Genomic DNA, 27871 nt, shown 5'->3' on the forward strand with positions numbered 1-27871 from the left:
CTGTGATTGGGTCAGGAGGCGGGCTTCGAGGCCGAGGCAGGCGGGGATTGGTAGGGCGGGTTGCCTCGGTTACGGGCGGCGGCGGCGGGGCTCCAAGATGGCGGAGGAGACCGCGGGCGGCGGGGGGGTTCGGCGCGGGGCGGCGGCGGAGCGGGAGCGGGAGCGGGAGCGGGAGCGGGACCGGGACCGGGACGATGAAGGGGCGATGGCGACGGAGCGGGGCCCGGGCGCGGCGTATCACATGTTCGTGCTGATGGAGGACCTGCTGGACAAGCTGAAGCTGCTGAGCTACGAGGAGGAGGCGCTGCGCCGCCACAACATGCGGCCGCTCTCCAGGTGCCCCTCGCCCGCTCCGGCTGGCGGCGGAGCCCGGGGGCGCGGAAGGCTCCACGCGTGAGGGGCCGCGGGGGGCGTGGGAGGCGTCCGGCGGGTGTGCGCGGCTGGGTGCGAAGGCCAGCGTCAGCAGGAGGGAACTTCGGGGGGCGATTAGGCCGCTGTGGTCAGGGGTGAGGGAAGGAAGGCTGGTTCTCAAGTGACATGGTGCCCGGGTCAAGTGAAAAACAGTCAACTTCACCGCTTCCCCGATGCTTCTGAAGCTTTCAAAACGGCAAGTCCCTCTAAAGGCTGAGATGTGATAAGTAAATGGTCACTTGGCCTTCCCTGCCCCCGGTAGATACTGAATATTTGCATGCCAGTGTATCTGTGCAAAAAAGAATTCTACCCCAGCCGAATTTCGTGTATTCACGGTAACTGTTTGTGGGGTGTGTGTATTTGTAAGGGGGCTTGGACCCACTGTTTTTAAGTCTGGTTTGAGTCATATCTAATACATATTTGTTTCATACTTTTTTTTTTTTAATTATGGTGGGGAGGCAGGAAACTTGGGAAACGGGACCAACGTGCTCCCAACATCCACGTGCCCAAACAGCTTTCAAATCCATCTCGTCAGTTTTAAGCAGGCTCCACAGCAGCATGTCACACTTTCTGTAAGCAACAGTTTGGTAGGGGGGGAAGAATGTAGTCCAAATTATTCTCTTGTTGGGAAAGAGGCTCGAGTATGAGCACAGTGGCTATAAGCTGGTTTTAGCCAGCTCTCTGACCATCAATATATTTGGAGCAAGGAAGCAAACCTTTGCCCACCTTAGCAAGCAGCCGTGCATGTAAGGGGAAGAGTTTGGTTCCGAGTATCCAGTGTGCACACGATTTATGTTTTGGGGGGATTAACTGTGGTCTGATTTTATGGACTGAATTCTCATTAGGACCACATCTTTCGGTTTAGTGTGATCCAAAATAGATTCAGTTTGTGTACCTTGCTCTCTAAAGCAACCCAAAGCACAGCAGGTGAGGATGGGTGGAAGGATCACTTAAAAAACACACTCCTGAGCTGACGCACTGATTTAGGTACACCAGCCTCTTGCCGCTCTTGAGGAATATGGGAAGGCGAAGAGGTTTGGGGAACTTTGGAGCAAAAGGAACTGCATGTATTGCTGTTATCAGGAAGAGTATTTGCGGATGTTAAGAAGGGAACAGGAGGTGAGGTTACTGTGGTATAATGGCATGGATGAGGCCAATATGCAGAAAAAGGACACATCTCTTTAAGCAATGAGGCTTCAGTAAATCTGTTCTCCCCTCCTCAAGGAAGTGCCATTCAAGTTTTCATGCGGTCACTTGGTGCAAAGTTCGTTTATTTATTTATTTATTTACTTATTTTTAAAGAGGCATAATCATATACCCAAATACAGATACCCTTCTCTGTGCTATTTGTCTAAACTCCCTTTAAAGGGGAGCAATATGCACTTCTAAAGCATTTTTCAATGTCTTCTAAAGTAGATAAAAGATGAGACAAATCCACCCTGGCTTCTAGCATCATGGGTAAAGGTATAAAGCTTTAGCAATGGATCATTTTAATTTTGTTTTTGAAGTAGGCTGTTAGCTGTGTGATGTTGACAGTAGTTATCAATCACTTTTGCTAATCTATTCAGAGGATGATTTTCAATTTTAAATTTTGTCTTGCACTGTAAATCACTTGCCCTGTGAACAATGCCTGAGATTTAGCAAAATCTTAGCTTATTTGTGGCCTACAAGTTGTTGGCAATTGCAGATCTTTGACTTTTGATTCTTTTGAGCTTTTAAGTATTTTATGTTATGCAAGGGACATTTGAATTAATCCATTGTATAGGCTCTTAATTAGTCAGTGGTGGTATTTTGTGAAGTGATGGGATGGATTCTGCATCCCTAAAATTAAATGGGAACAGAATTGAGCTCATCATGATTTGAAACTGCTCAGGTAAATAAGAGGAGTAACTTGGGTTTATGTGGAAATGTTATTTTGGTGGTGTTTAACTGAAGCTGTATAATCCTGCTGGCAGGGCAGAGGAGTATCCAGTTTCCATTTGATTCCTTGGAAGTCTAATGTTGATTAATAGCTTGCTCAAAGCAGGAAACAGATGAGCTGCATGTAGAAAACGTAATCTGCTGTGGTTATGTGTGAAACTAGACAGCCTGAATTTAGTTCAGATGGATCACTCATTGAGAAAGTCAGTGAAGGAAACTACTTTCTAGCCTGTGCTGGCTTATAATGCTGTAAGAGCTTCAGGAGTTCAAAATATTTACCATTTTTTCTCCGTTTTAAACAGGCACTACTTTGCACTGCCCACTAATCCTGGTGAGCAGTTCTTTATGTTTTGCACACTTGCCGCTTGGCTGATCACTAAAGCGGGACATCCTTTCGAACAGCCACAAGAATATGATGACCCCAATGCAATAATATCAAATGTACTCTCAGAATTGCGATCGTTTGTAAGTGTTGAACATGATGTTTTCCTAAGTGTATTTCAAGCACATGCATCACCTTCAGAAATAACAGTAATGACACACTTCCTCTCCTGTCTGATTATGTTCCCAAGGATTGGACAGTCTTTTCCTATGGATAAGTTTGTACTATGTTAATTAGTTAATTGGAAGTTTATACGGTCTATACCAACTTGCTAATTTTTTGGCACTACAAAAATGGTCTTACAGTATTATGATTCCAATTAGTTTTGTTCCACAATCTGTAAAATGGATTAAATTGGGCTTACTTCTTGTAGTGCCACATATGTTGCTCATTTATAGTAGTGTAATTTACAAAGATTTTATCTGGAAAGTTTGCACAGTGCTTATGATCCTGATCCTGCCAAAGTCAATGGTATATAATGCATAGTGAAGGAAATGGTTTAGAATTGTGTTTATGTTTTCTTCTTTTTTTTTTTTTTGTTAAGGAGTAAAAAGCTGCGTAAACTGCCAGGAACTATAGGGATTTTTTTCAATATTAACCCCTCCCCCCTCCCCCCCGAGGGTCAGGAGAATATATCAACTTAGGGGAAGTATGATCTTAGGAAGATTATACTGTGGTGCAGCTGTGAATGATGTTAAGAACAGTGTTTTCTAAAGGAGTTAAACCATAACAAACTAAGATGTTTACTCTGCAAGACATCAGTAAATAAAAATAGAATATTTTAGAAATAAAATCTGGAATAAACAAGGCAGTGTTGAAAAGCTGGTGGTTAAGTCTCAGTACCTGAGTTTCTCCATAGCTGTTATTACCTTGCCAGGATGTCACTTGTGTGCTTGGCCATCTAGCTCCCTTAACGGTTTCTGACTCTTCTGCTCCCTATGAGTATCCTCTTACCAGGTGCTTTAAGATTTCTACACTGCATCTGTTCCTTGGGTTGTTCTGTTTTCCCTTCCGTTGCCTGACTGGAGCTGCATAGGGGAAGAATATGAATTAACATTAGTAAAATCTTCATACACAATGGACATTTTGGTTTTAGTGTAAAAAATCTTGTTACCTCCCTGTGAGGAAACTCGGATTGATGGGTAGCCATTAGTAAACAGCTTATCTCTTTATTTTAGGGAAGGCCTGTGGATTTTCCTCCCTCAAAATTAAAGGCAGGTTACGGAGAGCAAGTGTGCTATGTTCTTGATTGTTTAGCTGAAGAAGCTTTGAAATACACTGGCTTTAGCTGGAAGAGGTATAGTACACTTTTAAGCATCCTCCCTTATGCATTGTTTTCCAGCAAACTAATGTAAGTTGTAATTGTAAAGACAAAACATGACTAAAAATGTTTTACTTGATGTTTCATGAGATGCAGAATTCAACTAGGCTTGAAGCAGTGGGACCAACTAATTCCTAATGCAATTTCACACAATTTAATCTATTACCAGAAAGGATGAGTTTGGGCCATTAATAGACTTAGCTAATTAATAAAGATTTGACTGATGACCCATTTTTGTTCATTTTCCTGTGCATAACTGCTTGTTAATCTGACAGCTGACTTGAAACATTTCATATCCTTTTAGGTCCTATCGGTCAATAGCTAAATTCTTGACCTCTTCAGTTGGAGGTACGCACAGTATGTGATCATGTTACGATTAGGCTGCAGTAACTTTGAGTATTTAATCCGAAGGAAATCTTAGGAGAAATTAGATGACAGATAACTTCAAGTATGAGAAAATTTCTTAAAAAGTGTTCTTTATTTCATTCCTTCCTTCTGATGGGTTTTGAAATGGAAGTAATTCCTATCTTGGAAATATTTTACTGTTATTTCTGTTTAGTACACAAATTCTACTGTAGGCTGAAAATAAGTCTGTGGTGACTTGCACTTGAATGTTAAGAGGTTAGACCAAAAGAGAAAACAAATCAAAATTTACTCCCAAGATATCTTTGTAGTATGAATGTACTGTACGGCTTAGCATAATATCTAACCCTTACTTTTAAGACCATCCAAGATAAACAAAGACTTTTAAGACTGAGTGTTAATTTTATTTGTTTAAGTATGTGAGACACTAATCACTGTCTAGTCATGTTCCACATCATCCATACTTCTCATTAAATGTTTTGTTCGCTTAGGAGCAACTTACAGAGGTATTCCTAATTTTCTGTGTTTAAAAGCTCTACTGTTCTTTGAACTAATTTCAGGCCAGCATATCCAACAGAAGAGCTAGAAGAAGAAGAAATAACAGAAGATGATGCCGAATTAACACTTAATAAACTGGAAGAGGATGTTGCGGTAGGTTTACCTGCCTGTTTTTTATTATCTTAGTATTGGTCAACTATGAGGAAATTTTTACTCACTGCTCATTTTGTTTGGCTTTGTTTAAGAAGTCTTTTCTATTAGCTGTTCAATTACCCTTTTTTCCTGCATCTCCGTTCCTGCATTGTCAGCTTCTCTGTATAGTTTTTTGTTTCCTTTCAGATAAGGTTGTTAACTCTTCAGGACGGAGCATATGTTCTTACATGCATTTATAGTTAATGTAAAGTGAAGTGGAATCTAACCATATATTAAAATTACATAGATTCACAATTGTTTGTCTTCTGTTGATACAAGCTGTTGATGTTAAACGAAACTTTAATCCCTGTTTACAGAATTGGCTAATACTAGGTTAAAATTTGCCCAGTGCTTAATTAATGGAATGCTCACTGTTATAACTCAGATTTCACTGCAAATAGGAAACACTAACTTTGGTACTTAGTTGGTCTGAAAATTTGGGAACAGACTAGATGGAAGAGAACAACTGGAAACAGAGCATTTGTTTAAAAACACCAACAAAGAGCTAAATAAAGGTTGCAGAATTGTTTCTGTAGACAAAAGTCATGGCAGCTCATCGCTATATATTCCATGAATGGAATGGTAATATCCCATCATCCATTCTGACTGCAGAATCAGTCTTTCTGTGTGCTTTGAAATTCTTTTACCAACAAGCTGGCAATGTTTGAGGATCAACTGTTTTATTTATTCCTGCTTTTTAACCATAATAATTGCAGTGAAGTTGTCATGTCTATGAAACAGACTATGAAATACACCTGTAGATTCAAATCTGCTTTTGGGACTTGCTGATGGATGGATGTTGAACGGAAGTTGTTTCTTGCTGATTGACTTTCTCAGAAGATTTATTTTTATGAGAGATGGAGTCTCACTGTAAACTGGTAGCATAATGTGATCACAAGACATTGTCATTTTCACAGGCCTTTGTCAGTCTCCCTGAAGTGAGGTTTTTTTACTGCTGACTTAAACAAGAGTTTTTCTGGAGAGAGAAGTTAGCTGAAGACAATTAAAGTGAAAATTACAGAAATAAGTTAGTTTCACATCTGATTTCTCCAAAAGCTGATGATTCTGTGCAAAATAAATGTAGATCAAAACTAAAATATTGAAAGCTGTGAGCCTGGAAGTGCTCACTTGCTGTGTCAGTAAATTAGTTGAGGAGAAAACATTTTTCTGGAGTGTTAAGGCCCAGCAATACTGGATAGAAAATGCCACAACTATCCCATTTTTGTGTTCACATTTTTCAAAGGTCATAAAAGTTGGAAATAGAATGCCAGTAATGTTATCATATGGTTCTGATTATAGTCCCAATTTATATGCCACAATAGTCCACAAGAATTTAGCAGTTGAAGAGTTTGCTTCTCTTCTTCCTCTTCTCAGTTTTCCAAAGTATTGCATTATTTTTCTCATTTTTATTAGCCAAGAAAAATTCCAAACTTCTATTCTTAAATTTCATGCAATATGCAAATATTGTGATGTGGATGTCTGGTTGCATGTTTATCATCTTTGAAGTCTCCACAGAAAAAGTCTTGAGTAATTCTGAGAAGAATAAGAGACATTCTGTATTGCATGTTTGACCAGCCTCAGAAATGCAAGCTGTTGGCGAAAAGCTTTGAATATGAGAACAGTCAGCTGTCTGCTCTTTTCTGTGTCTTGTTAAGGTCTAAGCTGTTTAAATTGGGAAGTGGGGACGAAACAGTTAACTAAAGCACAGTTGAAACCCTTCAAAGAACCTCTGGATTTGCTCTCAGGTAGTATCTTAGGCCATGATTTTCACAACTAACATGTTCTATTAGCTGTTCCGAGTTTGTGTGTTAATAAAACCATTGAGCTAGGTTTATACCAAGTGGATAATCACTTTTTGGAGCCCCTAATGGTTCTACAGGGATTAATTATATGCCGATGTAATTTTTTTGTCTCCAGTCCATTGTTGCTGCCAATATATTGATATGTCCTGGATGTATTAGCTGTATCCATAATTGAATTTAGCAGTATTTCTAGTAGTTAAATGCTAATGATGACGTTCATTGATTGTTCTTTGGTTTTGATTCTTCTGAATAAGGTTGATGAGGCTGACAGAGACAAGGCTAGTTCTGTAGATCTCAGGGAACTGTGTAGTCCATATTAGGTAGCCAACAGTAGCCAGTGAGGCTGGGTGTGCAAGGAAATCTGCACAGTTTGGTTTCTCAGTTCCGGTAACTAGTATTGTTGTTGTTGTTATGGTAGTGTTGTAGTATGTTCTTATAAGTGCTTCACAAATATATATTGTCCATTTAGCAAAAGGTGGTCCCAGTCTAGTCACCGTTAATTTCTTGCAAGTATTCAGGAGACTAGGGGCCAAACATGCCAGAAGAAAATAAAGTGGTCCCTGTTAGTTAAAAACTAGGTAAGTTAGAGGAATAAGCTCCCAGGTTTTCATTAACTGAGTCTTGAAAGGTTTTACACTAAGACCTGTGTTATTGCAGCTTTCATGATTTTTCTAGACAGGAGGTGGATGATGAAATTTGACTTTGGTGGAGAAGATGGCTAACAGAAGAGCTACAGAAGGACAAGGTGTATAAGAGTGAAGTGTATGGGTGATAAAATGGCAGGTGAAATTCAGTATAGATAAATGGAGGGTAATGGACAGAAAAAGCATCTTTACTTATGTAGTGATGGGCTCTGAGCTGATCATGGTCACTGATGATTGCAATTCTGAGACTATAATAGAGAACTAAAACCGTCAGCCCAGTGTGTAGTGTCATGAACAAGAAAACAAATCAATTGCCTCAATTTGAATTATATCATTCTGCACACTTAAAATGTGGCATCATTCTGCATGTAGTGCAAACATCTTGAAAACTATGTTCAAGTCTGGTTGTGTTTTGGGTTTTGGTTTGGTTTGGTTTTATTTTTAATGCAAAGCTTTAGGAAACGCATAAGAAATTACAGTTACCATACAACTACTGATAATGGCCCACTTGATGTGAGAGGGCTTAGGTTGTGGGGGTTTTTTTGGTTGGTTGGTTTAGTTTTTAAATACTGTGGCACCCTGAGGGAAATGTGGGGTAGCTTTCATCTTTCAGCTTGTCCCAGATATTGTGTCTCCTCATAAAATTTTAAGCAAATACAAGCTCCATTATCATAAACTCTCCATGTCTTGTTTTGTTCAGAAATATGGAATTTAATACTCTTTGTCCTGTGCTCCTGCAAAATAAAATTATGGAGAAAGATTGTGCAGTATTTACTGAATTCTTACTTTTCAACTTCCCTTAAGGAAGAAGAGTCAGACAGTGAAGAAGATTTTATTGACCTGAATGTTCTAAAGGCACAAACGTACAGATCGGTAAGTTGTTACCCATCAGTCCTCTCTTGAGAGATTTTTACATCTGTAGCAGCAATTTATTTCTGTTGGATTTAAGTCTGAAAATCCTTGTATAGTCTAAACTTGAAAAAAACATTCCAACTGAAATGAATCAGCTTATTTTAAAAGAAAAATATGCAGCCAGTTTCTAAACTGGTATCGCTGGATGGTTGCTGGACACATTTGCAAGAAATTTTTGCAGAGGCTTTTAGGGAAACATGGTATTAGTTTCTTGAATATATTTTGATACACACACACACACACACCCATTACTGGAAGGTATTATAATTTCTTATTATAGAAATGTAATTATTTTCAATTTTAAATATGATGAGAAGATATTTATTTTAATTCCTAATATTTATGAATTCAAAGAAATCCATTGATCTGTTACATCTGTAGTCTAGATCATTCTTAGATATAAGTATTGTTCTGAATATGAACACTGTAAGCCATTGTAACATGATTTCTAACAGTTCTCACTGTGTGTAACGATGATATTTTGTATATAAACTTTGTGATTTTTACACAGGACATGAATGACACTGCAAAGCAAGACGAGATTTTACAGTCCACGACAGATGCAGCAGAGTGGAATCTGGAAGTGGAACGTGTGCTTCCACAGCTGAAAGTTACAGTCAGGACTGACAATAAGGTATGCAAGAATGGATTTGCATATGTACACATAGTGATTAAAGTGTTGTTTACTTTCAATTTACAATTTTTTTCTTTTGCCATGCCAAGAATTGTGAATAATGAGCTCTCCAGTGCTATCTTGTCTGAACCTTTGTCACTTACTTTGACCCTAGAAGCAATAATTTTCAGGTTTTTTTCCCAACATCATATAAGAATAATTTTTTCTGCTACTTACAGGGCACCTTATTTCTATAGATTTATTGCCATATATTTATTCAGTGGAAACTTCTTAAATAGTTAAACATTTCCAATGTATTCACACTTCTGAAAAATTATACCCTCAGTTTAGCAGGTATTAAAACATCTTCCTGGAAGAGAGCTGATAAACTTCTTATCTTTCAACTGTTCCATTTGTCAACCACATGAAAGGCTGATTGTATGGAATTCATCTTGCTGAACTTTGCATGATAATAAAGTAGGTCCGTACCTCTGATCTAGTCATCATGGGCTCTCCTTATGTTTAGCAAAAAGGAGTAATTTTTCAACCGATTTTACTTACCTATCCAGGTAATTACCTCAAGGTGAAATTCGTCATTTCTTAGAAATGTGTATTTCTCTCCATAATCTATTTCAAAGAGTCTAGAATGAGCAGCTTAGAAGTAGACTTCTATCTTTGGCAAGTCCAAACCTAGGACCTATTCCTGGCATTGCCATAAGCATTCTTTCTAGGAGCTTGTATAGTATACACAGATCAGTGCAGTATTGAAATTGCTCATTTGTAGTGACCCGGCTAGTTGGGGTGTTGGAGCAATCTGCAGCAGTGATACGGAATTCAATGAAAGATAATTATCTTGCCAAAAATAGGCTAAGCTCTCAACTGTCTGCTAAATTGCTTGCCTGTCTTACACTATACTGCATTCTTCTATGTGAAGAATTGCCTGGTTTGAGCCACCTTTCTGTGATCCTCGGCAAGTTCATCTGTTACAGAGAACACGATGCTTGATTCTCACAGTAAGAAATTAAAGCTTAATAAAGACATACGTGGAAAATTAAAGCCACTGTAGGAACTGAAGTTTACTAGATTACAGTTTAATGCACCATCTCTTGGCTTTAAGGAATATGTCAAAATGAACATAAAAGAGGATTCTTCTTTTTCTAGCTTCTGTGCTTTCATACTTTCAGAAATGACTGGAGAGAAGTGTTTGGCCTTCTTTCATGCTACAAGAAAAGCATCATATTCTGTTTCCCAAGCTGTACATGCAAACAAAGTACCAGGAGCAGGTTAATAGTTTAATCAATGGCATTAGAAACTAGAACTTATTCGTAAAGTCCTGGGCAGGGGTGGGAGGTGGGGGTGAGGGCGGGGGTGTGTGTGTGGTGTTGTTTTTATTTAAACTCCAAAGTTTGGCAAATTGTGAACAACTGTCACCAGACCAACAAAAGATCTTGAGTCTGCTGCAAACTTAAAACCCAACATAAGCACATTTTCTCTACTAGCCTTCATTTCGTTCTAGAAGAGAATAGTGGGTGGGAGCACAGTTGTAGACAACGGGTGAACTTCATGGGCTGAACGGCTGTTGGAGATGCTCCACTGTGCTCTTCTGACATAGGGCGACAGAAGCACCGGTCCTATGGTAGTTATGTGCATGTCCTAAGCAGGGGGATGGCCTCACTTCAAATCAGTGGAACTGCCTGTGATTGAAGGATGGCACATGTTTAAGCGTGCAGCTGTTTTAAGCCAGGATTTGTTTTGTACCTGTACGGTATAAGTGGCTGTATCCTGGGAATCGGGAATTCCTCTTGTGCAGGTGCTGCAGCCCAGCCCCGTGTGCCTGGGGACCTGTGGGTCCCCATCCCAGCCTGATGGATGCAGCTGCTGCTTCTTTCCTGTTTGCAGATTCAACCAGTAGCAAAGTTAAGCATGTATCACGCAGACACACAAAGGACCCTGATGTGGCCAGCTACACAAACTGCCATAAGCAAGGCCCTGTCTTCAACAGCACTTGTAGGACTCCCATAAAATATAAGTCCAGACAGCCAGGCCCCCTTCCTCCCTTCGGCTAATTAAGATTGAAGTTCAGTAGTGAAAGCGCACACCCCCTTCTCTAGATTCACAAGCACATGCACATCATAGATCCCTCAACTACTGGCATGGTCCTTCTGTCTGTCTGATCCCCCTGCCTGGATTCTAGGCCCTCTTAACTGTTTCAGTGCTCTTCTACTGGCTGGTTAGTCCAGCTTGATGCTTGCCAGCAAAACGGATGCACACACTCATACGCTTGTCTTAAGGGCAGTCTGTATTTGTGGGTCCCCCTGAATACTAGCATATACCCAGGCCTGGGTCTAGGGCCTACTACTCGACGGCTAGTTCAGTTTTAAGTCTGCCATTGAATTTTACACGTGCACAGCGGGTTTAGGGAAGATGCAAACACTTGCCTGTCCCCACCGCAGCAGCTGGCACCAGCAACATGGGCTTGTGACCTGCAGTCCTGCTCCAGCTGCTGACACTGAGCCCCTCACTTGCTTTACTCATACCGGTCCTTCCCAGTAGCTGGATTTTGAGACGCATACCAGTCCTGCCGTGGTGGCTGAGACCCTCACCTGCTCCTGTGGCTGGCACTGAGACCCCCCACTCTCTCTGGCTGCAGACACCACAGGCCTGGGACATGTGCAGCCGTGGTTTGATTCCAGTTGCTGGCCCCATATCCCCTCTCATTAGCAGCGGGCACTTAGTCCTTGCAGCATTCATACCCATGTGGGACAGAGAGTGAGAGTGCACAGAAAGATAATTAAAAAAGAATTTAATAAGAAGGTAGGACAGACTGCAGTGATCAGGCCTAGGGCTCAGTCAGACAAGTGGACTGACTGGCAACAGTTTACACATGACCAGCAGCTCCTCTTATACCCCTCTCTGCTCCCCACTTTTCTCCTCCCCAGTCCTCCCCCTGCACATTGCTTCATCAGTTTGCATAGTGGCACCAATCCTCCTCCCGAATATCCAGAACCCCCAAGCTTGCATTCTTACCAGTTGCAAGGGCCAGGTTCACCTTCTTTGAAGTGATGCTTGCAGTTTCTTGATAGCCCATCAGTTAGTGTGACTGATGAGCTTTGTTTCTTGTCTCCCTTTGTGTTTGTCTGACAGGTCTGTGTCTCCATAGGTTTTGTTTTTTCCTCTCCCCTTTTTCCTTACCATCCCATTTTGACAAGGTCCTCAATCAGTTAATTGTACTGATACAAACATTCTCACACTCCACATGCCCTTATCCATTAGTGTAACTGGCCAGGTTTGTTTCTTGTTACTGCTTCCATTGTTGTTTGTCAGTCAGTTTTGTGCCTCTCTATGTTTTGCTTAGCATCCTTTTTGACAAGGTCCCTGATCAGATAATCTTACTGAAGCAAACACTGTCACCTTCCATGTATCCTTACAGTGCCTATTTTACAAGGAAGTCTCCTAAGGTTTGATTTCAAGTGATAAAGATTTATTAACATCACTCTTTTTTTTAACACCTAGACCAGTACAGTGCCAAAAGCTTAAAAATCTTAAAAATATTTTTTAGCATGTTCAGAAACACAATACTGAAATAGCAGTAATTCTGCAGTGCTGCTACTCTGCTTCATTTTGAACTCGGTCTGGCTGCAGCTGTGCTTTGGTCCAGGAGATGGAAAAAGTTTGCATTGATAAGGAAAAATTTGTGATAAAGCTTGGGAACTGGAATTGATTTCTAAGTAAAAGAAGCCTCCTATCAAGTTAAAACAGCACCTTTTCTCATCCCTCATCCCTAAGTCCGTGTATATTTCCTATGACCTAGAAGCTGCAAATAATTTTCCCCCTTCTAATTTTCTCCCACTATCAAAAATAAGCTTAAGTATTTCTGCCTCTTTCATTTCTTTCCATTCTTCTCCTGATAATAGTAAGGGACTGAGTAGAAAGAGAAGATCTGATAATCTGGATGGTAGGTGTTGGGCATTTGAAGCACTCATTTTGTCTAACAATAAGCTGAGCTAGTGCAGCTATAATCAATATTTTCATTATTTGTGCCCAGAGTGGTTTCTAGCAGAAATAGTTCCATGAAGATCAAACAGACTAAAAAGCATAGCTACTATGGCATCAGTGAGGATGTCAGTGTGTGTTTATGGATCCAAGTGTCACATGTGACATATAGGAGATTTATAAATTGTGTCACATTAAGCAAGTGCCTCTGGATATGAACATGTCAGTGGCAGAATGATACACGGTAATAGTATAAAAGAGAACTGACCCTGCCTTGTGTACCAGCCTTTGTTTAGTAACCAGAGAAAGTTAAAAGTTGTACTTACTTCTGTTTTACTTTGTGGCATCTTTTTTAGGATTGGAGGATTCATGTAGATCAAATGCATCAGCATAAGGATGGAATTGAATCTTCTTTGAAAGAAACTAGGGTATGTCTTGTATGCACAGAATATTTCACTGATCTGTCAGCATTTTTATTTTTTATTTGATATACATTAAGAACTAAATTGATTTTTTTTTTTTTTCATTTTATTTTGTGCTAATGCTGTAAAACTAAAAAGGGAAACATAATGATGATTAGGGACAGTGGGACTGGCAAAATATCTTGTGGTAAAGAGTTGTATATGTGAGGATTAACAGCGATATTAGGGTTCATTAACATATGCATTACCCTAAGTACATCCTGACTACAGAGGGCAAAATAGAATAATACAATAATACAATCTGAAAATAAGTGCTGATAAAAACCCCAAAATACTGTCAAATCCTGTTGTTAGAGTAACTTACTGACATTGACATTTGTAATTAATTGAAGGGGGAGAGTGATGGAAGCAGTAAAGCTTGAAATGCGTGTTTTGGAGGTGGGCAAACCAGAAAACATTAGGAGTAATTTTTTCTTACAGCATTTCTGTACTATTTTTCTCTCTTACTTGTAGGCTTCAATATCTTTTCTTAATTACAGCACCATTTTAATACTCTTTGCATACTATCTGTATACTGTCAACTCACAGAATATTATTTTCTAGGGTTACCTTGACAAACTCCATAATGAAATCAGCAGAACATTGGAAAAGATCAATAGCAGGGAAAAGTACATCAACAATCAGTTGGAGCACTTGGTTCAAGAGTACCGTTCAGCACAAGCCTTGCTGAGTGAGGTAAGCACTGATCTTTTGTTGTTGCCTTCTCTAGTATTAACTTGCTATTAAGTGAGGATGAAGGCAAAGAAGACACGGAGGAGTTATCCATGAATTCTGCTGTTGGATATAAAGCAGGGGAAACGCTGATTGGCTGTCAAATTATATAGTTTTTAAGCTAAACTAGCAGTTTTTATTCAACTCATCTACAAGGGAAAGTAAATGGGTTTTGCCTGAATATTATGTAAATCTGTTGCCAATCTTGAGCAGCTAGTAAATTGCTAGTTCTGCTTTCCACGTGAAGTTCACACATCTGTGATGTCTGGAAGAAACTACAGTCTCAGTCCAGCACTCATCTCCTATATTGATTACTCATGCTAATGTGCACAAAGCCCTCCAATTACTTCTTTGCTTCATTTAGTTTTATGCCAGTAGAGTGCTGTTTGAGAAGCTTTTGGTCCCCTAGTTAGAAGGCCTGTATTAGCTGCCATTTGGCGAGCCCTCCTATTTGTGGGCGTAACATTAAAATAAGGCTAACGGGATTTGATGTCTGTGCTTTCTGTTTTCCTTACTGTTAAACTTTTAAGAAACTTCAAGATAGTAATTTACTGTTGATGAAGAAGTATTCTGGGTTTCAGGATTCAATTTTGTCTGCATTCTGGCAAATCTTCTTTATGTTTATTTCCTCATGTAAATGGTTAGAAAACATACTTCTTATTGTGTATGTATTAGGGCTATTACAATTTTTAAAACCACTTTAAATTTTTGCATGATAGTTATTAGAGGGGCTGATGTTTCAAGCCTGTCCTCATATGTGTAGCGCTGTAAACATCATTAGGACTTTGTAGGAGAGTTTCTGGAATTGGGACTTGTGAGAGCAAGTTTTGGTGTTCTCTCTGAGCTATCTGCATACATCTCTTCAGCTTTGTCTTTACAGCAAAAACCATGTTTCTTTCCAGGCTAAAGAGAAGTACCAAGAGGGAAGTGGAGGAGTAAATGAAAGGATTAGAGTGCTTTCTGAGGTACAACACATCTTCACGTAAAACAATCTTCAGAGAGTTGGCATTTAGCGTTTGCGGTTTTATGAGCCCCGTTCTTTCTGATTCGTTCTTGTGTTAATCTGTTTGTTTAGTGGAGGTGATCTAGTCCAGTCCCTAAATTTTAAACCCAGGCTGCCATTGATTTTTAACTTGTGAATTTGGGCAAACTATTGTGAGCTCTTAATTTCCCCAGTTTGTAAAAGATGGTAAATGTTCTGTATTTTATAACCTGTGTCCTAGAATTATTGAGGATTAATCAAATCATGTCCATAAATTCTTTGGAAGAAGAAAAGCTTAACTCTTATTTTTAGTTAAAATTAACAATTTGAAATTTTCATCTTCTAAGCACTTAAAAGCAGTATTTGACTAAATATTAACTTTTCCATACCAGTCAAATTATCTTAATACCTAAAACTGTTTTTCTTCTGGTTTTTTTTTTCTTTAAATCTGTGCTCTGACAAATTTAAAGAAAAATACCCAGACTCCTAACTGCCTCAGCATGTTGACTGTTTCATGGCATTTCGTTTAGAATTACTGCCTGATTTCCAAATATTTCAACCCTTTGTCAATTCAGAAATTATTTTTTTAATGTCTCTGTTGTTTCGGTTTGAAAAACCCACTTTACTTAATAGACAATAAAGTGTCTGAAATAGTTACATAAAATAGATCACACCATAAGAACGTGCTGGAAATTGTAAAACAATTTTGAGATGTTTTAGAATAGAATGGTTCAGTTGGAAGGGACCTACAATGATCATCTAGTCCAACTGCAATAGGTAATACAGCAGTTTAACGAGAGTTTTCTAGCAAAGATTTCTGGGTGTATGGATTCTGCCGAATTAGAGCTTCCTTCTACTTCACTCTCAAGTAAGTAACTTTGAAAAAGAGAGTACTTTACGATGACTTCAGATTTATAATGTGTTTGTGCTTTGGAAGTTATTGACTGATTAGTAACGATGAACATCTTACTAGCTGGCAGCCTTCAAGCTATGTAGATGCAGTGGTGCATATCTGAGATAAACTAGACACTTCAGATATTACTACTGATCTGCTTTCAAGCATGCAATCAAATCTCAGCCCACTTGGCGATACTAGTACCATTGTAGGTACACAATAACAATGCAGCAATTTTTCTTCTTTGTTACTGAAAAGGCTTATTGAAGCCTTAATGAAGGGCCATTTTTATATTATAGACAAAAATACTGAATTATTGCCTAGGCTGTACCTTAGAATCATATATTTGCTTTCTCTTCATCGTCTACAAAGGGAAACTGGTTGATAGATAGTGCTGAAATGCACTTTTATTCTTCATACACACGTTTTACATACCCACCAGTGCCAGCAGGCTTGACTGCTGCACCTTCTTTTGCTGCAGAGCTGTTTCTCAGGTTTCCACCATCACCTGCTGAAGTCCTGACACTTCCAGAAGGGCAGCTGGCATGGTCATTTGGTGAATCTTGGTCTGCGGGGACATTGGTTCCTATCTTCCATCCAGCATCACGCTGCAACACTTATACTGTTGTTTTTATTGTTTTGGGATGCACAGATTCTCAGTAACACCATGCTGTCTGGCCAACTTGTTGTTCTTTTTCCTGTAATTTTTACATTAATTTATTTACAGTTAAATTTTTCTTAATGTTTGAAAAAAATTGTTCCTCTGTATGCAACAACTAAGATCAGTTCATTTTTTTTAACGAATGCAGTTATTCAGCAGAGAATTTTTTTTGTTTTCTTTTTTTAACTTGACATTCATCTCGTTTAATTAAGGAAAAAATATCTATTTTAAGATTACAGAAGTATTAGAGAGAGTAAAGCAGGAAACGGAAGAGAAAGGAAGCAGTATGACCGATGGTGGTAAGTATGTTTTTGCCTCAAACCAAACACCTGTTTTCTCAGTTACAGGTACATAACTTGTCTTTTATTAAAGAAAAATAAAACAAGACCAGAATGAGTGACTAGTCTAAAATATCAGTATTAAAATTTTAAAAGGTGTCTTAAGAAAATCAGGAGTCTAAACCTCTTTGAAAAGGTTATGTAAGTCTGCAGAAGGTAGAGATTCCAGAATTTCCCCCTTTGGTAAATTATTTTAAAAAATCAAAAATAAAAAAGGGGGGGGGGGGGGTGTCTCTGCTTTAAAGTTATCAACTCACTGGAAGAAATTCACACATTACAAGTTCAAGCCCTTTTACTCTGAAATAGTTACTGGCAGTAACTGTTAGATTCCCTGACTAAGGCTGGCTGGAGTCAGTAAGAAAATTCATTTTGGTGTTTTGATGTTTGCACTTTTTTAATATTTAAAACTGCATACCTGTTTGAATTAGTTTGTCTCGGACTCGGAATTTGGTGGTTTGAGATTTTTCCTGATAAATGCATTCTGTTGCAAATGTATAAGGAGTATGAATGCAGAAATAAATTGATGCATGTTACAGGAGGGCTAAATATGCAAGCTGTATCCATATTTAACTGTATCCATTACAGCTAATTTACCTAACTAGTTGTAAGCGTTACTGTTTAAGGAAATTTTGTGCATCCTTGCTTCACTGTGAAGGAGCTACTCACCTGCCTCACAACACCTTTTCTGTATTATGGCATGGCCAAGTGTCAGGATAGCATCTAGACCCCAGAACTGTAAGGGGCAATATGATGCAGCAGCAGCATCCCTAGGGTGATATTAGTGGGAAGCGAGGGATTAGAACAAAGTATGGAGCACAAAACATTTTAGTAGCTGTTCACGGGTAAGATGACATCCTGCTGAAGGTGTCTTGTGTTCTCTACCAAACCCCAAGTCAGCTATCGGGATGAGGCTTTCAACTGAGCAAACGCATCATTGACAAACCTATCTTAATGTTGATGCACATCTTTGTGCAGATCTTAGATGTCAAGAAGACAGCAAAATTGTCATTGCCTATTTCTATCTTTAAAGTGTCTTGCTTATTAAAAATGATGTATCAGTACAATCAAGTCTTTAGAGTAGAACGCCCTTTTGTTCATTCAACTCTTAAATTTTAAGGAGTGAATTATAGGAAATAATGCTTTTGTGTTAAGTAGCTGACAGTTGTACTGTTACCTTTTTTTTTTTTTTTTTTAACAGCTCCTCTAGTGAAGATTAAACAAGCCTTAACAAAACTGAAGCAAGAAACCATTCAGATGGACATACAAATTGGTGTAATGGAACACACATTACTCCAGTCAAAGCTGAAAGAGAAATCCAATATGACTAGAGATATGCATGCTACAATGATTCCAGAAGCCACAGTAGGTACCTATTAAAATTGTTTGGAGGTGACTTGGTTTGCCCAAAATACAGTTTTCTACAATTTGCTTTTTTGTTCGTTTTGAGGTTTCCTTTTTGTTGGGAGAGCGTGGAGTTCTGTTTTTCTTTTTTGGTTTTTTTTTTTCACAAGATGCTTGTCATGCATTTCTAAGAAGTAATATGCACTTGGGACTCAACATGGAGCCATGTTTAGTTTTGTGCTGTAAAGATTTACTGCAGATCCCTTCCAAATACACTAATAAATTCTTATTAATGAACATGTCTCTACTTCATTGGAGAACGTTATGTAGTGTGAAAGTCTACAGAATGATACTGACAGTGTGTAATCTTGATATTCTACAGTGCTGAAAGAAAAAATTGCTTGCAAAGGACTTGAAGGGAATTTAAAATGTCTATTATTACCATTTACATAGATTTAGTATAAAGTATTTAATTGATGATAGTGAAATAATAAAGCATTACCCTTTCTAAAAGGCTGGGTCAAAACTGGTATCAGCTGCAAGTAAAAGTAAATTGTTGCTTTGAATTGAAGTTTATGAACTAAGCAACAAACTAATGTTTCAATAATATTGGCATGCTCCTAGAGCAGCCATACACAAATTTGTGAATGGACAATCACCTTATTCCTCGCTTTGTTTTTTTGTTTTGTTTTGAGTGATCCTCTAGATAGACTGGTATGGATGTTTTTTGTAATTATTTTTTCATTGCCTCTAACAGAAGCAATGATAACAAAATATATATAAGACCAAAGAATGTAGAAAGTACAGTTTGGAAATTACTGTTGGCTTTCTAATTTTTTACCATGTGTCATCGCTGTTTCAGAGGCACTTTATATTAGCATTGGGTCAAACGCTGCTTTCATTTATAGTACGTAATAGAGCTCTGTGGACATAATTTGGATTATTCTTGTTTTCTGTTCTTGTGTCAGAACACCTAATTTTGATCTCTGTTAAGGAAAAATGTTGCCAAATCTAGTTGTGTAATACCGAATGAGAAGAAAAATGTAGGAGGAAAGGGTTGGAAATGTAATGGCAATGGGGAGCTCCCTTTGTCTTGGTAAATGTGTAGGTAGGGAGTGATTCTAGATGTTATTGGTAATGAAGGAGCGTGGAACAAAGAAATAACCTTATTAAAGTATTAGTACATCGTTTTGGTTACCATTATTCATAAGCTATGGACAATATTGGTACAATTCCAGTGATATTAAAATCCTCCCCTAACTTCTGTAGGCAATTCCACTCATCTTGCAATTAATTTCTCTCACTTAAAGGTGAGCAGTATTTTGCAGAATCAGTGGATCAGTTCTGTGTTTGAAAGTCAAGACACTTGACACAGTAGTACCATGAGCCAGTTTCTTAACTTTGTTATGCTTCAGTATTTCATTTGCCAAAAAGAAAAAGCCCTAAACCCATCAGATTTTAATAAGTGAAAAGCTATATGTAAATGTCAACTGTAATAATTTACCTGTGCAAGCAACTGCTGAAAATCTCTGTGAATCACACTGGAAATCGGTTTCCAACTTCTTTTGCTGCCTACCTATATCCTCCCACATTCAGCTTAAATTAGAAAAGTTATTATTCATGTTCCCTTTGTTAGGTGGTGTTGCTACTGCATATTTACTTTAACAGTGAGTTTACTTCAACTTAAGATAAAGCAATCCCCTTCTGCATTGCCTGCAAAGCAGCTCACTGATGCTTTTGGATTGCAAACGTTGTCCTGTATAAATGCTGTTTATGTCAATACTTTCCCCCAAAAACTCCTCCTTCATGCTAATATAACAAACACAATTAATCAAAAACCTTCCCTTATGAATCGAGCCTCTTATTCTATTAGAAGTGAATCTGTTGAGACAAGCATGGACAAAAACCCTCTAATGTGGTAGAAAAATCTCCGGAAGAAAAGCTAGCCTCCTTTATGCAAAAGTAATTCTAAAACAGTGTGCTAATTATACGCAATTAATCTACATTATTTTTCACGGTGCTGTCTGAAACTGCATTAATCTAAGCAGGACACTTCTGTTGTTGTCTCAAGAGTGATATGTGGCCCTTAATTGTCATCTGGCAAAGAATGGCATTTGCCCATTTAGACAAGTAAAACCATTTGACCCTGCTTTGAAAGCAGTCTTACTGATCCAGCAAGCGGCCACACCACCTTCCTTAAAAGCATGTGGAGAGCAATGAGGTCTGTCACAAGCAGCCTGAAAGACTGTTCTAAAAAAGCAATTATCTGTGTAATTATTCCACTGCTGGATCAATGCAGGAAGCAGAAGCCACATTAAAATTAAATCACTTGATTCATATTATTTCATACATTGCTCATTATCTAGCAATGTCAGAACTGACAACCAACAAAACGAAGGTGTCTTTAAGTTAGTAGGATGCGTGTGAAGCTGTGCTGTGCTATAAAACAGTCTCTCTTCTTAAGAATATTTGGGACAGAAGGACTTATTCCTAAGAGTTAACTCTTATATACAGCTCTCCTCTTCCAAGGTCTCTTAACATTTTCAGTCCTCTGAAATACATCAGCGTGGAGGCACAGTGTCACTGTTATATGTCATCTAGAAGCCAAATAGAAGCTAGCTGTAGACAGATCCAGAAGTAGCGCAGAAGGACAAACAAGGAGTTTCATTTGCTGAATTTGGTTAGAGAAGCCATGGGTTTTGTCCTTGCCATGAGGACTGCAATAGTTCACTCTCACATGCGGCCCCAGGGAAAGCTGGGACTTGGCTCTTGGAAACGTGTAGCTGAGGAAGGCTCATCAGTAGCCAGCTCACTCTCCTGCATGTACTCCCCAAAGCTCCAGAAAAGGAACACTAGCAACTTATTACTTCTTAGGGTTTCTGCAGCTCTGAAATCCCTCTGAACTTCGTCATATGACTCAACGTGTTATTTCCCTGGGCTATCTTATCTCTAGGCTAGGATGTAAAGGATGCAAGTGCCCTGGTAGGAACTGGAAGTTGCCTTAGTGCTTGGTACCTCGGTACCCTATTAGAGGTGCTGTTTACAGGCCATTTAGGATGTTTGAGAGTGATGTTACATGCATTACCATCGTTAATAAATACAATATTCCAATCCCCATTCTCTTCTAATGTCAGCAGACACCATGATTTGCTGAATATTATGTGCTGTGCTGGTAAAAAGTGCAAAGTAAGGGCTGGATTTTTACCTCTTAATCCAATTCTTGCATAGAGACCCCTCTGTGGAGCTAGTGACTTAATATTGAAATTGCAAGAGTTCAAAAGTGACTTTCAGTCATACACCAAAAAGTCAGTATTTCAGTAATGATGCAAGTTAATCGTTTGAACTTGCATTGGTGAGTGCTGTGCAGGAAGGTGAACTAGAAGTTCACATGAGTTTGAGAAACCACCAGCTGTTACAAACAACTCCCAGATCTGGTCAAAATATTCTCACCCTTTTCTGCTGACGGCATTAAAGGCCTTCCCCTCATCCCCTACCCAAAAAAGAGGAACTTCAGGGAAAATTCTTTCTTGAAAAGGAAAACAAATGCCCACCTACTATTATGAAACTATGACATACAAAAAAAAAAATCACTGTATTGCTAATTGTAAGTTACAGTAAGAGCAATTAAGTCATCTCTGCATGACCTATAAAAAAGACTAGGCATAAATGAAGAGCCTGTACGTGAACATTTCCAGCTTCTGAGCTCTTTGAATTTTGCATCCAAATTTTGCAGCCTGGGCTTCTCTCCAAGTTTGACAAATGTTAATTAAAAAAAAGAAGAAATTAGTGTGATGCTGTTTCTTTCCACGCTGGCTCTCAGCCAGCTCCCCGAACGTCAGTGCTGCAGTGTGCCTCCACAAGGCAGCTGCACATGCACGCGCGCACGCAGTTTGCGTACTCCTGCCTGTCATTTGGCCGAAACTAGCAGTAGCCTTCGGCAGCGTAACAACACGTCTGTCAATAACCCGTCCCAGTTTCAGCAGCGTCACTTGCCGCTTTCTTGTTGATGTATTAATGTTTTAGGAAATGGTTGGATGTTCTGACAAAGGCTTGAAATAAAACCTGGGAAAAGCCTGGCCTGTGACATCAGTGCCTCTGAGCTTAAGTAAACAGAGGATATGAGCACCAGCTTTTCTACATAGGTAGGGAGTTTCCACAGGAGGTTCTGAGATTGCGAAAGTTATTTTCATCTGCCATTTCCTCCTCTCAATGTATTTCTCCCTTCAGCAAACACCATTGCCAGGGCTTTCTCAGGTCTTAGCTAATACTTAACCTATTGCTCCAGGGCTTGGTGTTGCTGGAAATGTCTGTCTTTCAGCCTCCTAGTAACAGCCCTACCATTTTGCAATTATTCCCAGGCAGCACTGGTATGAGCAGGGTTGAGAGCTTTTTACTAAAAGTAAATAACAATTTGAATAATGCTAGTCTTTCACTTACTGGCTAGTTTCACTCTGTTCTTTTTCATTCCTGGTCTTAAGTAATTAAGAGTGGTTGTATCTCAGCACTCCATCCCAGAAGTGGCTGAGACATGCTAGCCACTCATACGTCTTAGCTACCTGTGGTAAAAATCAACAAAGATGACTATTTTAACGTCAGAAGTACAGAATAATTCTTTCTAATAATATTCCTCTTGATGACTCACTAATTGCAATTGTTCATTCAAAACACTTTCCTGTTTTGTGGCTTTCAAAGGATGCCAGTACTTTAAATGACATCTTAGTGTTATTCAGTAGTAACATGAAGAATTAAACTGTGGATTGTAGGCAACCCCTGGACCAAAAGTTTCCCATCCCTCCTCTAGTTTTAGGGCTGAAGTTTCTCACTGTATCTTGGGAGGGGGTCTCTTGTAAGGTTTTCAAGAGTTCTCTCTATCCTTCTCTCAGCATGCCTGGTCCATGAGCATGTTACCTCCTTTCAAAGAATCCATTTGGGAAAGAATACAAGCCAGTAGTCAGACCAAGGGAGACAGGCTGTTTGTGAAATTTTGCTGGAATGCAGTGCCAAAAAATGGTGCAGAAGGTTTCAAGAGGTTTGACAGCATCTGTTGATCATTGTTTCCTTTGTTATAGGAAGTGCTCAAATTCCCAGTATGGTGGCAGGAGGGATTTCTGCCGAGTTTGGCAAATGCTATCAAACAACAGTAAAAACAATGAAAACTCTGTGATCTTAAGGATGTCATTCACTAATTTTGTATCTGTCTAGCAGCCATTTCATTACAGCCTTCTGTAGCGTGGCCATATTATGAGCTCAAGTAAAACATACTTGGAGTTTTTCACCATCTTCAGCTGTATCACGCTAGCAATAAAGAATAAAAAAATATTGTTCTGAGAAGACTTTGCTCCTGGGGCAGAAAGGTATGCTCTAGGTGTGGCAGGTTTGGAGAGGTTTTTTGCTGTAAGTACTCCAGTACTCTGACATCTCTGTTAGACTAAGAATGTACTTAATACTATGTTTGGGTTTGTGAGATCTCTATTGAAAAACAGAACTGCAGGTAACTGAGTTAGAGAAGATAAACAATTGAAAGTCAGATTTTCTCTCAGCTGTGAACAGGATTGATATACAGGTAACATTCAAACGGATAGAATGAAAAAGCTTCCTTTAAAAAGCTCTTCCATGTTATCTTTGCTTAAATACAGAAAATGTGCCTTCACCTAGTTATATTCCCTTCATTGCTTCTAGTTAATCCTCATCCCTCTCAGGTGCACAGCATACTCTTCTGTGATGATGTTTCCCTCCAAATACTTGAAAGTTTGACAACATGATCTGAATGTAACTGATGCGGTCAGTCTGAGCTTCTGCTCACCTGGGTGGAAACTACCTAGTGTGTCTCTGTAGAGTACCACATGTAAGCAGCCACTGCCGGGAGGCCTGCTGACAACGATTCAGCGTGGGCATCAAGAGGAGATCAGAAGCAGGAAGCTGGCCTCACCTATCCTGTCATAGAAACCATACCTTCTCTACAGAGTATTTAAGAAAAGCTGTAGGAGACCACAGAAGGCCGGGCAGACTGAATTTGCTAATACAGCTACATACAGAAGGAAGGTGAACACCATGGTGCTTGTCACCCGTCTGCTAAAAGCAGCTAATCAAAACTCCATGTCTCACTGATTGCTCTAATCAGGGGGAGGAGAAAGTGAAGCCAGGTGGTAACTCCTGTGCCCAGAATGAATCAAACAAAAAGCAGAAAATAAAACACACAAGCTGCTTACAAATTCAAGTCTTCTTCTGGTAGACTTGATCTCTTGGCTTGTTCTTGAGGTCGGGCTAAATGTTATTCTGAGTCAGGATTAGCTTTCCTGCCTCACCTGTTTTTTTCCAGATATTCACCACTTCTCTCTTCATATGCTGTAACTGGTATGCCTAAATCCTCAGAATGGATCTGCTTATCTCTTTGTCTGGGGGAGAGACATCTTTGTGTTGCAGCTTTCAAAACCCCTTATATTTCAACCACCTGCTTCTGCAAAGAAGCTTCCTTCTTACCTTGCACCTTGAAAAGCTGTATTGATGCTCAGAGTTTCAAAGCAGCTTAACTTGACCTTTATCAGTGTAAGGTTTGGCTAGGAGGAGGGAACCTTTCATATGTGGGGAAAAAAAAAAAGTTCTGTCCGGGGTGGAAGAAAAGGAGAAATGTGAGAAGATACGGCCACAGGATGTAGCCTTTAGAAAGCTATAGTATTCCCTGTAGGATGCCGATTTTTATCTTGTGGCCACATGTTGTGGGGTATCTGAACACCCCAATTTGCCATTCCTGATTTTAGCAGAGTGACCCCAACATAAAGCTTCAAGAATATAGCAATGAACAGGACCCATAGCATACAGAAAGATCTTTCACTGCACAACAGTAAACTAAGCCTGCATCTGAGAAGAAACATGGCATTTATTTTTTAGTTACTCAGAATACAAAATACCAGTTTATCAGTGAGGGACCTTCTGACAAGCAGAAGATAGAGCTTTGCTGTGATGCAGAAAATGCAACAGCAGTGAAGGGCTATGAAGTCTTTTGATGACACTCCGTTTTATATTTCGTCCCAGAGAATGGTGATACCTCCTTTTCACTGTCTTAAGTGTGCTAGCTCCATTATACAGATCCTGATCTTTAAACCATGCCTTGGCAAATGTATCCTTTGTGGCACTTCTGTGATCGATTATGCTTTACTCAGGGCCATGATTGTTTACAACATGCCACAGTCTTCCACTGAGGGAAAACACATTTATTACAGACAATGGTGCCAGTGCTGATCTGTTCTTATTGGCCATTTGAAAACAAAAGCCAGACAAAAAGGCATCTGTTCTCAGCGGCTGGTCAGGTTAGTACTGGAAGTCACTTCTTGGTGCTTTTCACCCTGTGTTGGAATACAGCTGCCAGCACTCAGGGTCCCCTTTCATTCAGGACCACCTCCCTAGAAGTACCATGGTGAACTCTGTTTGGGGCTAATTCTAGCACTGACCTCACCTTTCACAAGCTGTGCAGGCAAGTTTTCACACTGAGTCATTAGAGCCCTACAAATGGTTTATACAGTTAAAACAGCCAAGACTGTCAAAATGAGTCATATTTTTCAAGTGACAATTGCTATTTTGAGTGACTGTTTTGCATTATGCTTACCAGGACAGCCAGGAACCAATGCTGTTTAAGCTTTCCTGGTGATCTCCATTCCCACCACATGACCAGCTAGGGCAGTTATATCACTCATATTGCTGAGCCAGACCTTGCTCTTCCCCAGAAATCATATTCCTGGGTGTACATGTCACCCTGTCAGGAGGAAGTGACCATGGGATTCTATGAGAAGTTGCTTCAGGCAAAAAAGGGCACTGCTCTTAGTGGCCAGCCCGAATCACAGACCACGTACTCAGTGCCTCTGCCTCGGAGAGAGCTGAAAACGGAACAGAGACCCTGTGGGCATCTGCAACTACCTGCATGCAGAGTGAAGAAAGGCAGTGTTAAGGAGATGGTAGTTGTGATCGCTCCCATGGAGGACGGACTTGGGAGGACAAAAGCTGGTGAACACGAGGAAACAATTGGACATGCCTATGTAGAGAAACAATCCTGGAAAGGAAATAGGAAGGCTGCAGCATGGGAAAAGTCATCAGTAGCTGGATGAGGCTGTTTCTGTGATGTAAAGGGGCAGAAGGCAGCTGCAATTGCAGAGGAAGGCAGCAAGGAAGCAAAAGCACTGGAGCAAGTATATTTGCTATGAGAGCAAACAGCAAGAGAAGGGCGCAGTTGACAGGAAAAAGGAGCAGCTCGCTTAAAGGAAGGAGAAAGAGGCATGGAGGGTGGGGAGAATAGACTGGTACGAAATTGGAGTTCACTACAGCCTTAACAGAAGCTAATGTAAGTCACAGTACATTCTGCTCAGCCTACACTCACACACAAACACCTCAAACAAACAAACAAATCTTATGTTTACCAGGACGACCTTTGGTGTCCAAAAGCCACAAGGAGAAATCAAAGGAATTAAGGAGAGGTGAAAAAACAGGGGGAAGTCAAAAGGTTAGGTGAGGACAGAGGCTAAGTGACTTCAGAAGCAGATACATGAGCAAAGGAAATTGTAAACGGAAGGAGAAGAGGAGGAGGAGGAAGGCAGAGCCCAGTATGCTGAATATGCTGGAATAATGCTGGTTTTCACATAGACCTCCTTTGTTAGCAGCTCTTCCAGTTCTGGACTCTGAATAGCTGGAGCTGTTCCAGCTGTTACGCAGGGAGCCACAGAGAAACAGTTAAGCACAGCGTAAACTGCTGCAAGAGCATAGCAAGACCCTGCTTGTGACAGCTACAACTCAATAAAATTGTCATTGTTTCACTACTACCTTGAGGGGAAAGGGTGAAAAAATTCTTCCAGTAACCCCTTCCAGGGCACTGTGTTTTCCCTCTTGCTTTTTTTTTTTCCCCTTCCCTCTTTAAAGATGAACTGCATTTATCTGCTGCTATTTGGTAGATAAACAGGATTTAATTCTTGAATGTTGTACATCCAGTATAATTTTTTCAAGCAATAGGGAAATTTCAAACAAAACGAAAGCTGTTTTACAGTTTTTTTTCAGTTCACTGGTGGTAATTCCATTGGAGTTCCTGTTGAACACTTACTTCTTTTTCCTGTTTGCAAGTTCAAATTTTGTGTCAAAGGGCTGAACCCACAACTTCACCTCAGGTGGGTTTAAAGGCAGTTATATTTAAATAACATTTAGTTGGAAAAACATCCACTGGAGACATGCTCCTTGAGGACAGCCATAAGCTGAATTTAAACTTGCCGCATATAACTCAGCAAATAACTTCTTCCTTGTTTCTTCTTTGTCCCTGCTCCAAACCAAACACTTGTTATGACAAGCTGGTTGAAAATACTCCGGTGTAACCAAACTCAGGTGGAAAAATGCCCACATGACGAGACCAAAATGCTTTTCTTGAAACAAGCCAG

The 27871-nt window shown here is 39.7% G+C and overlaps 1 protein-coding gene across 3 annotated transcripts; it reads left to right on the top strand.

The window, feature by feature from the left end:
* Positions 1-150: 150 nt before the first annotated feature.
* On the top strand, positions 151-27871 carry IFT57 (intraflagellar transport 57). 3 transcript variants are annotated; one of them, XM_010567312.1, is made up of 12 exons: positions 151-336; positions 2634-2796; positions 3892-4010; positions 4958-5048; positions 8338-8406; positions 8957-9079; positions 13408-13479; positions 14077-14208; positions 15147-15209; positions 17015-17081; positions 18319-18482; positions 27785-27871. In XM_010567312.1, the coding sequence occupies exons 1-12, from the start codon at positions 206-208 to the stop codon at positions 27806-27808; spliced, it is 1218 nt and encodes a 405-aa protein (XP_010565614.1). In that variant the 5' UTR covers positions 151-205; the 3' UTR covers positions 27809-27871. The 3 variants fall into 3 exon arrangements, with proteins under 3 accessions (XP_010565614.1, XP_010565613.1, XP_010565615.1); XM_010567311.1 differs by lacking the exon at positions 27785-27871 and adding an exon at positions 26068-26994; XM_010567313.1 differs by lacking the exon at positions 27785-27871 and having other exon boundaries at positions 18319-18758.

The sequence above is a fragment of the Haliaeetus leucocephalus genome, unplaced genomic scaffold, assembly GCF_000737465.1.
Source record: "Haliaeetus leucocephalus isolate CR32 unplaced genomic scaffold, Haliaeetus_leucocephalus-4.0 Scaffold228, whole genome shotgun sequence".
Classification (NCBI taxonomy): domain Eukaryota; kingdom Metazoa; phylum Chordata; class Aves; order Accipitriformes; family Accipitridae; genus Haliaeetus; species Haliaeetus leucocephalus.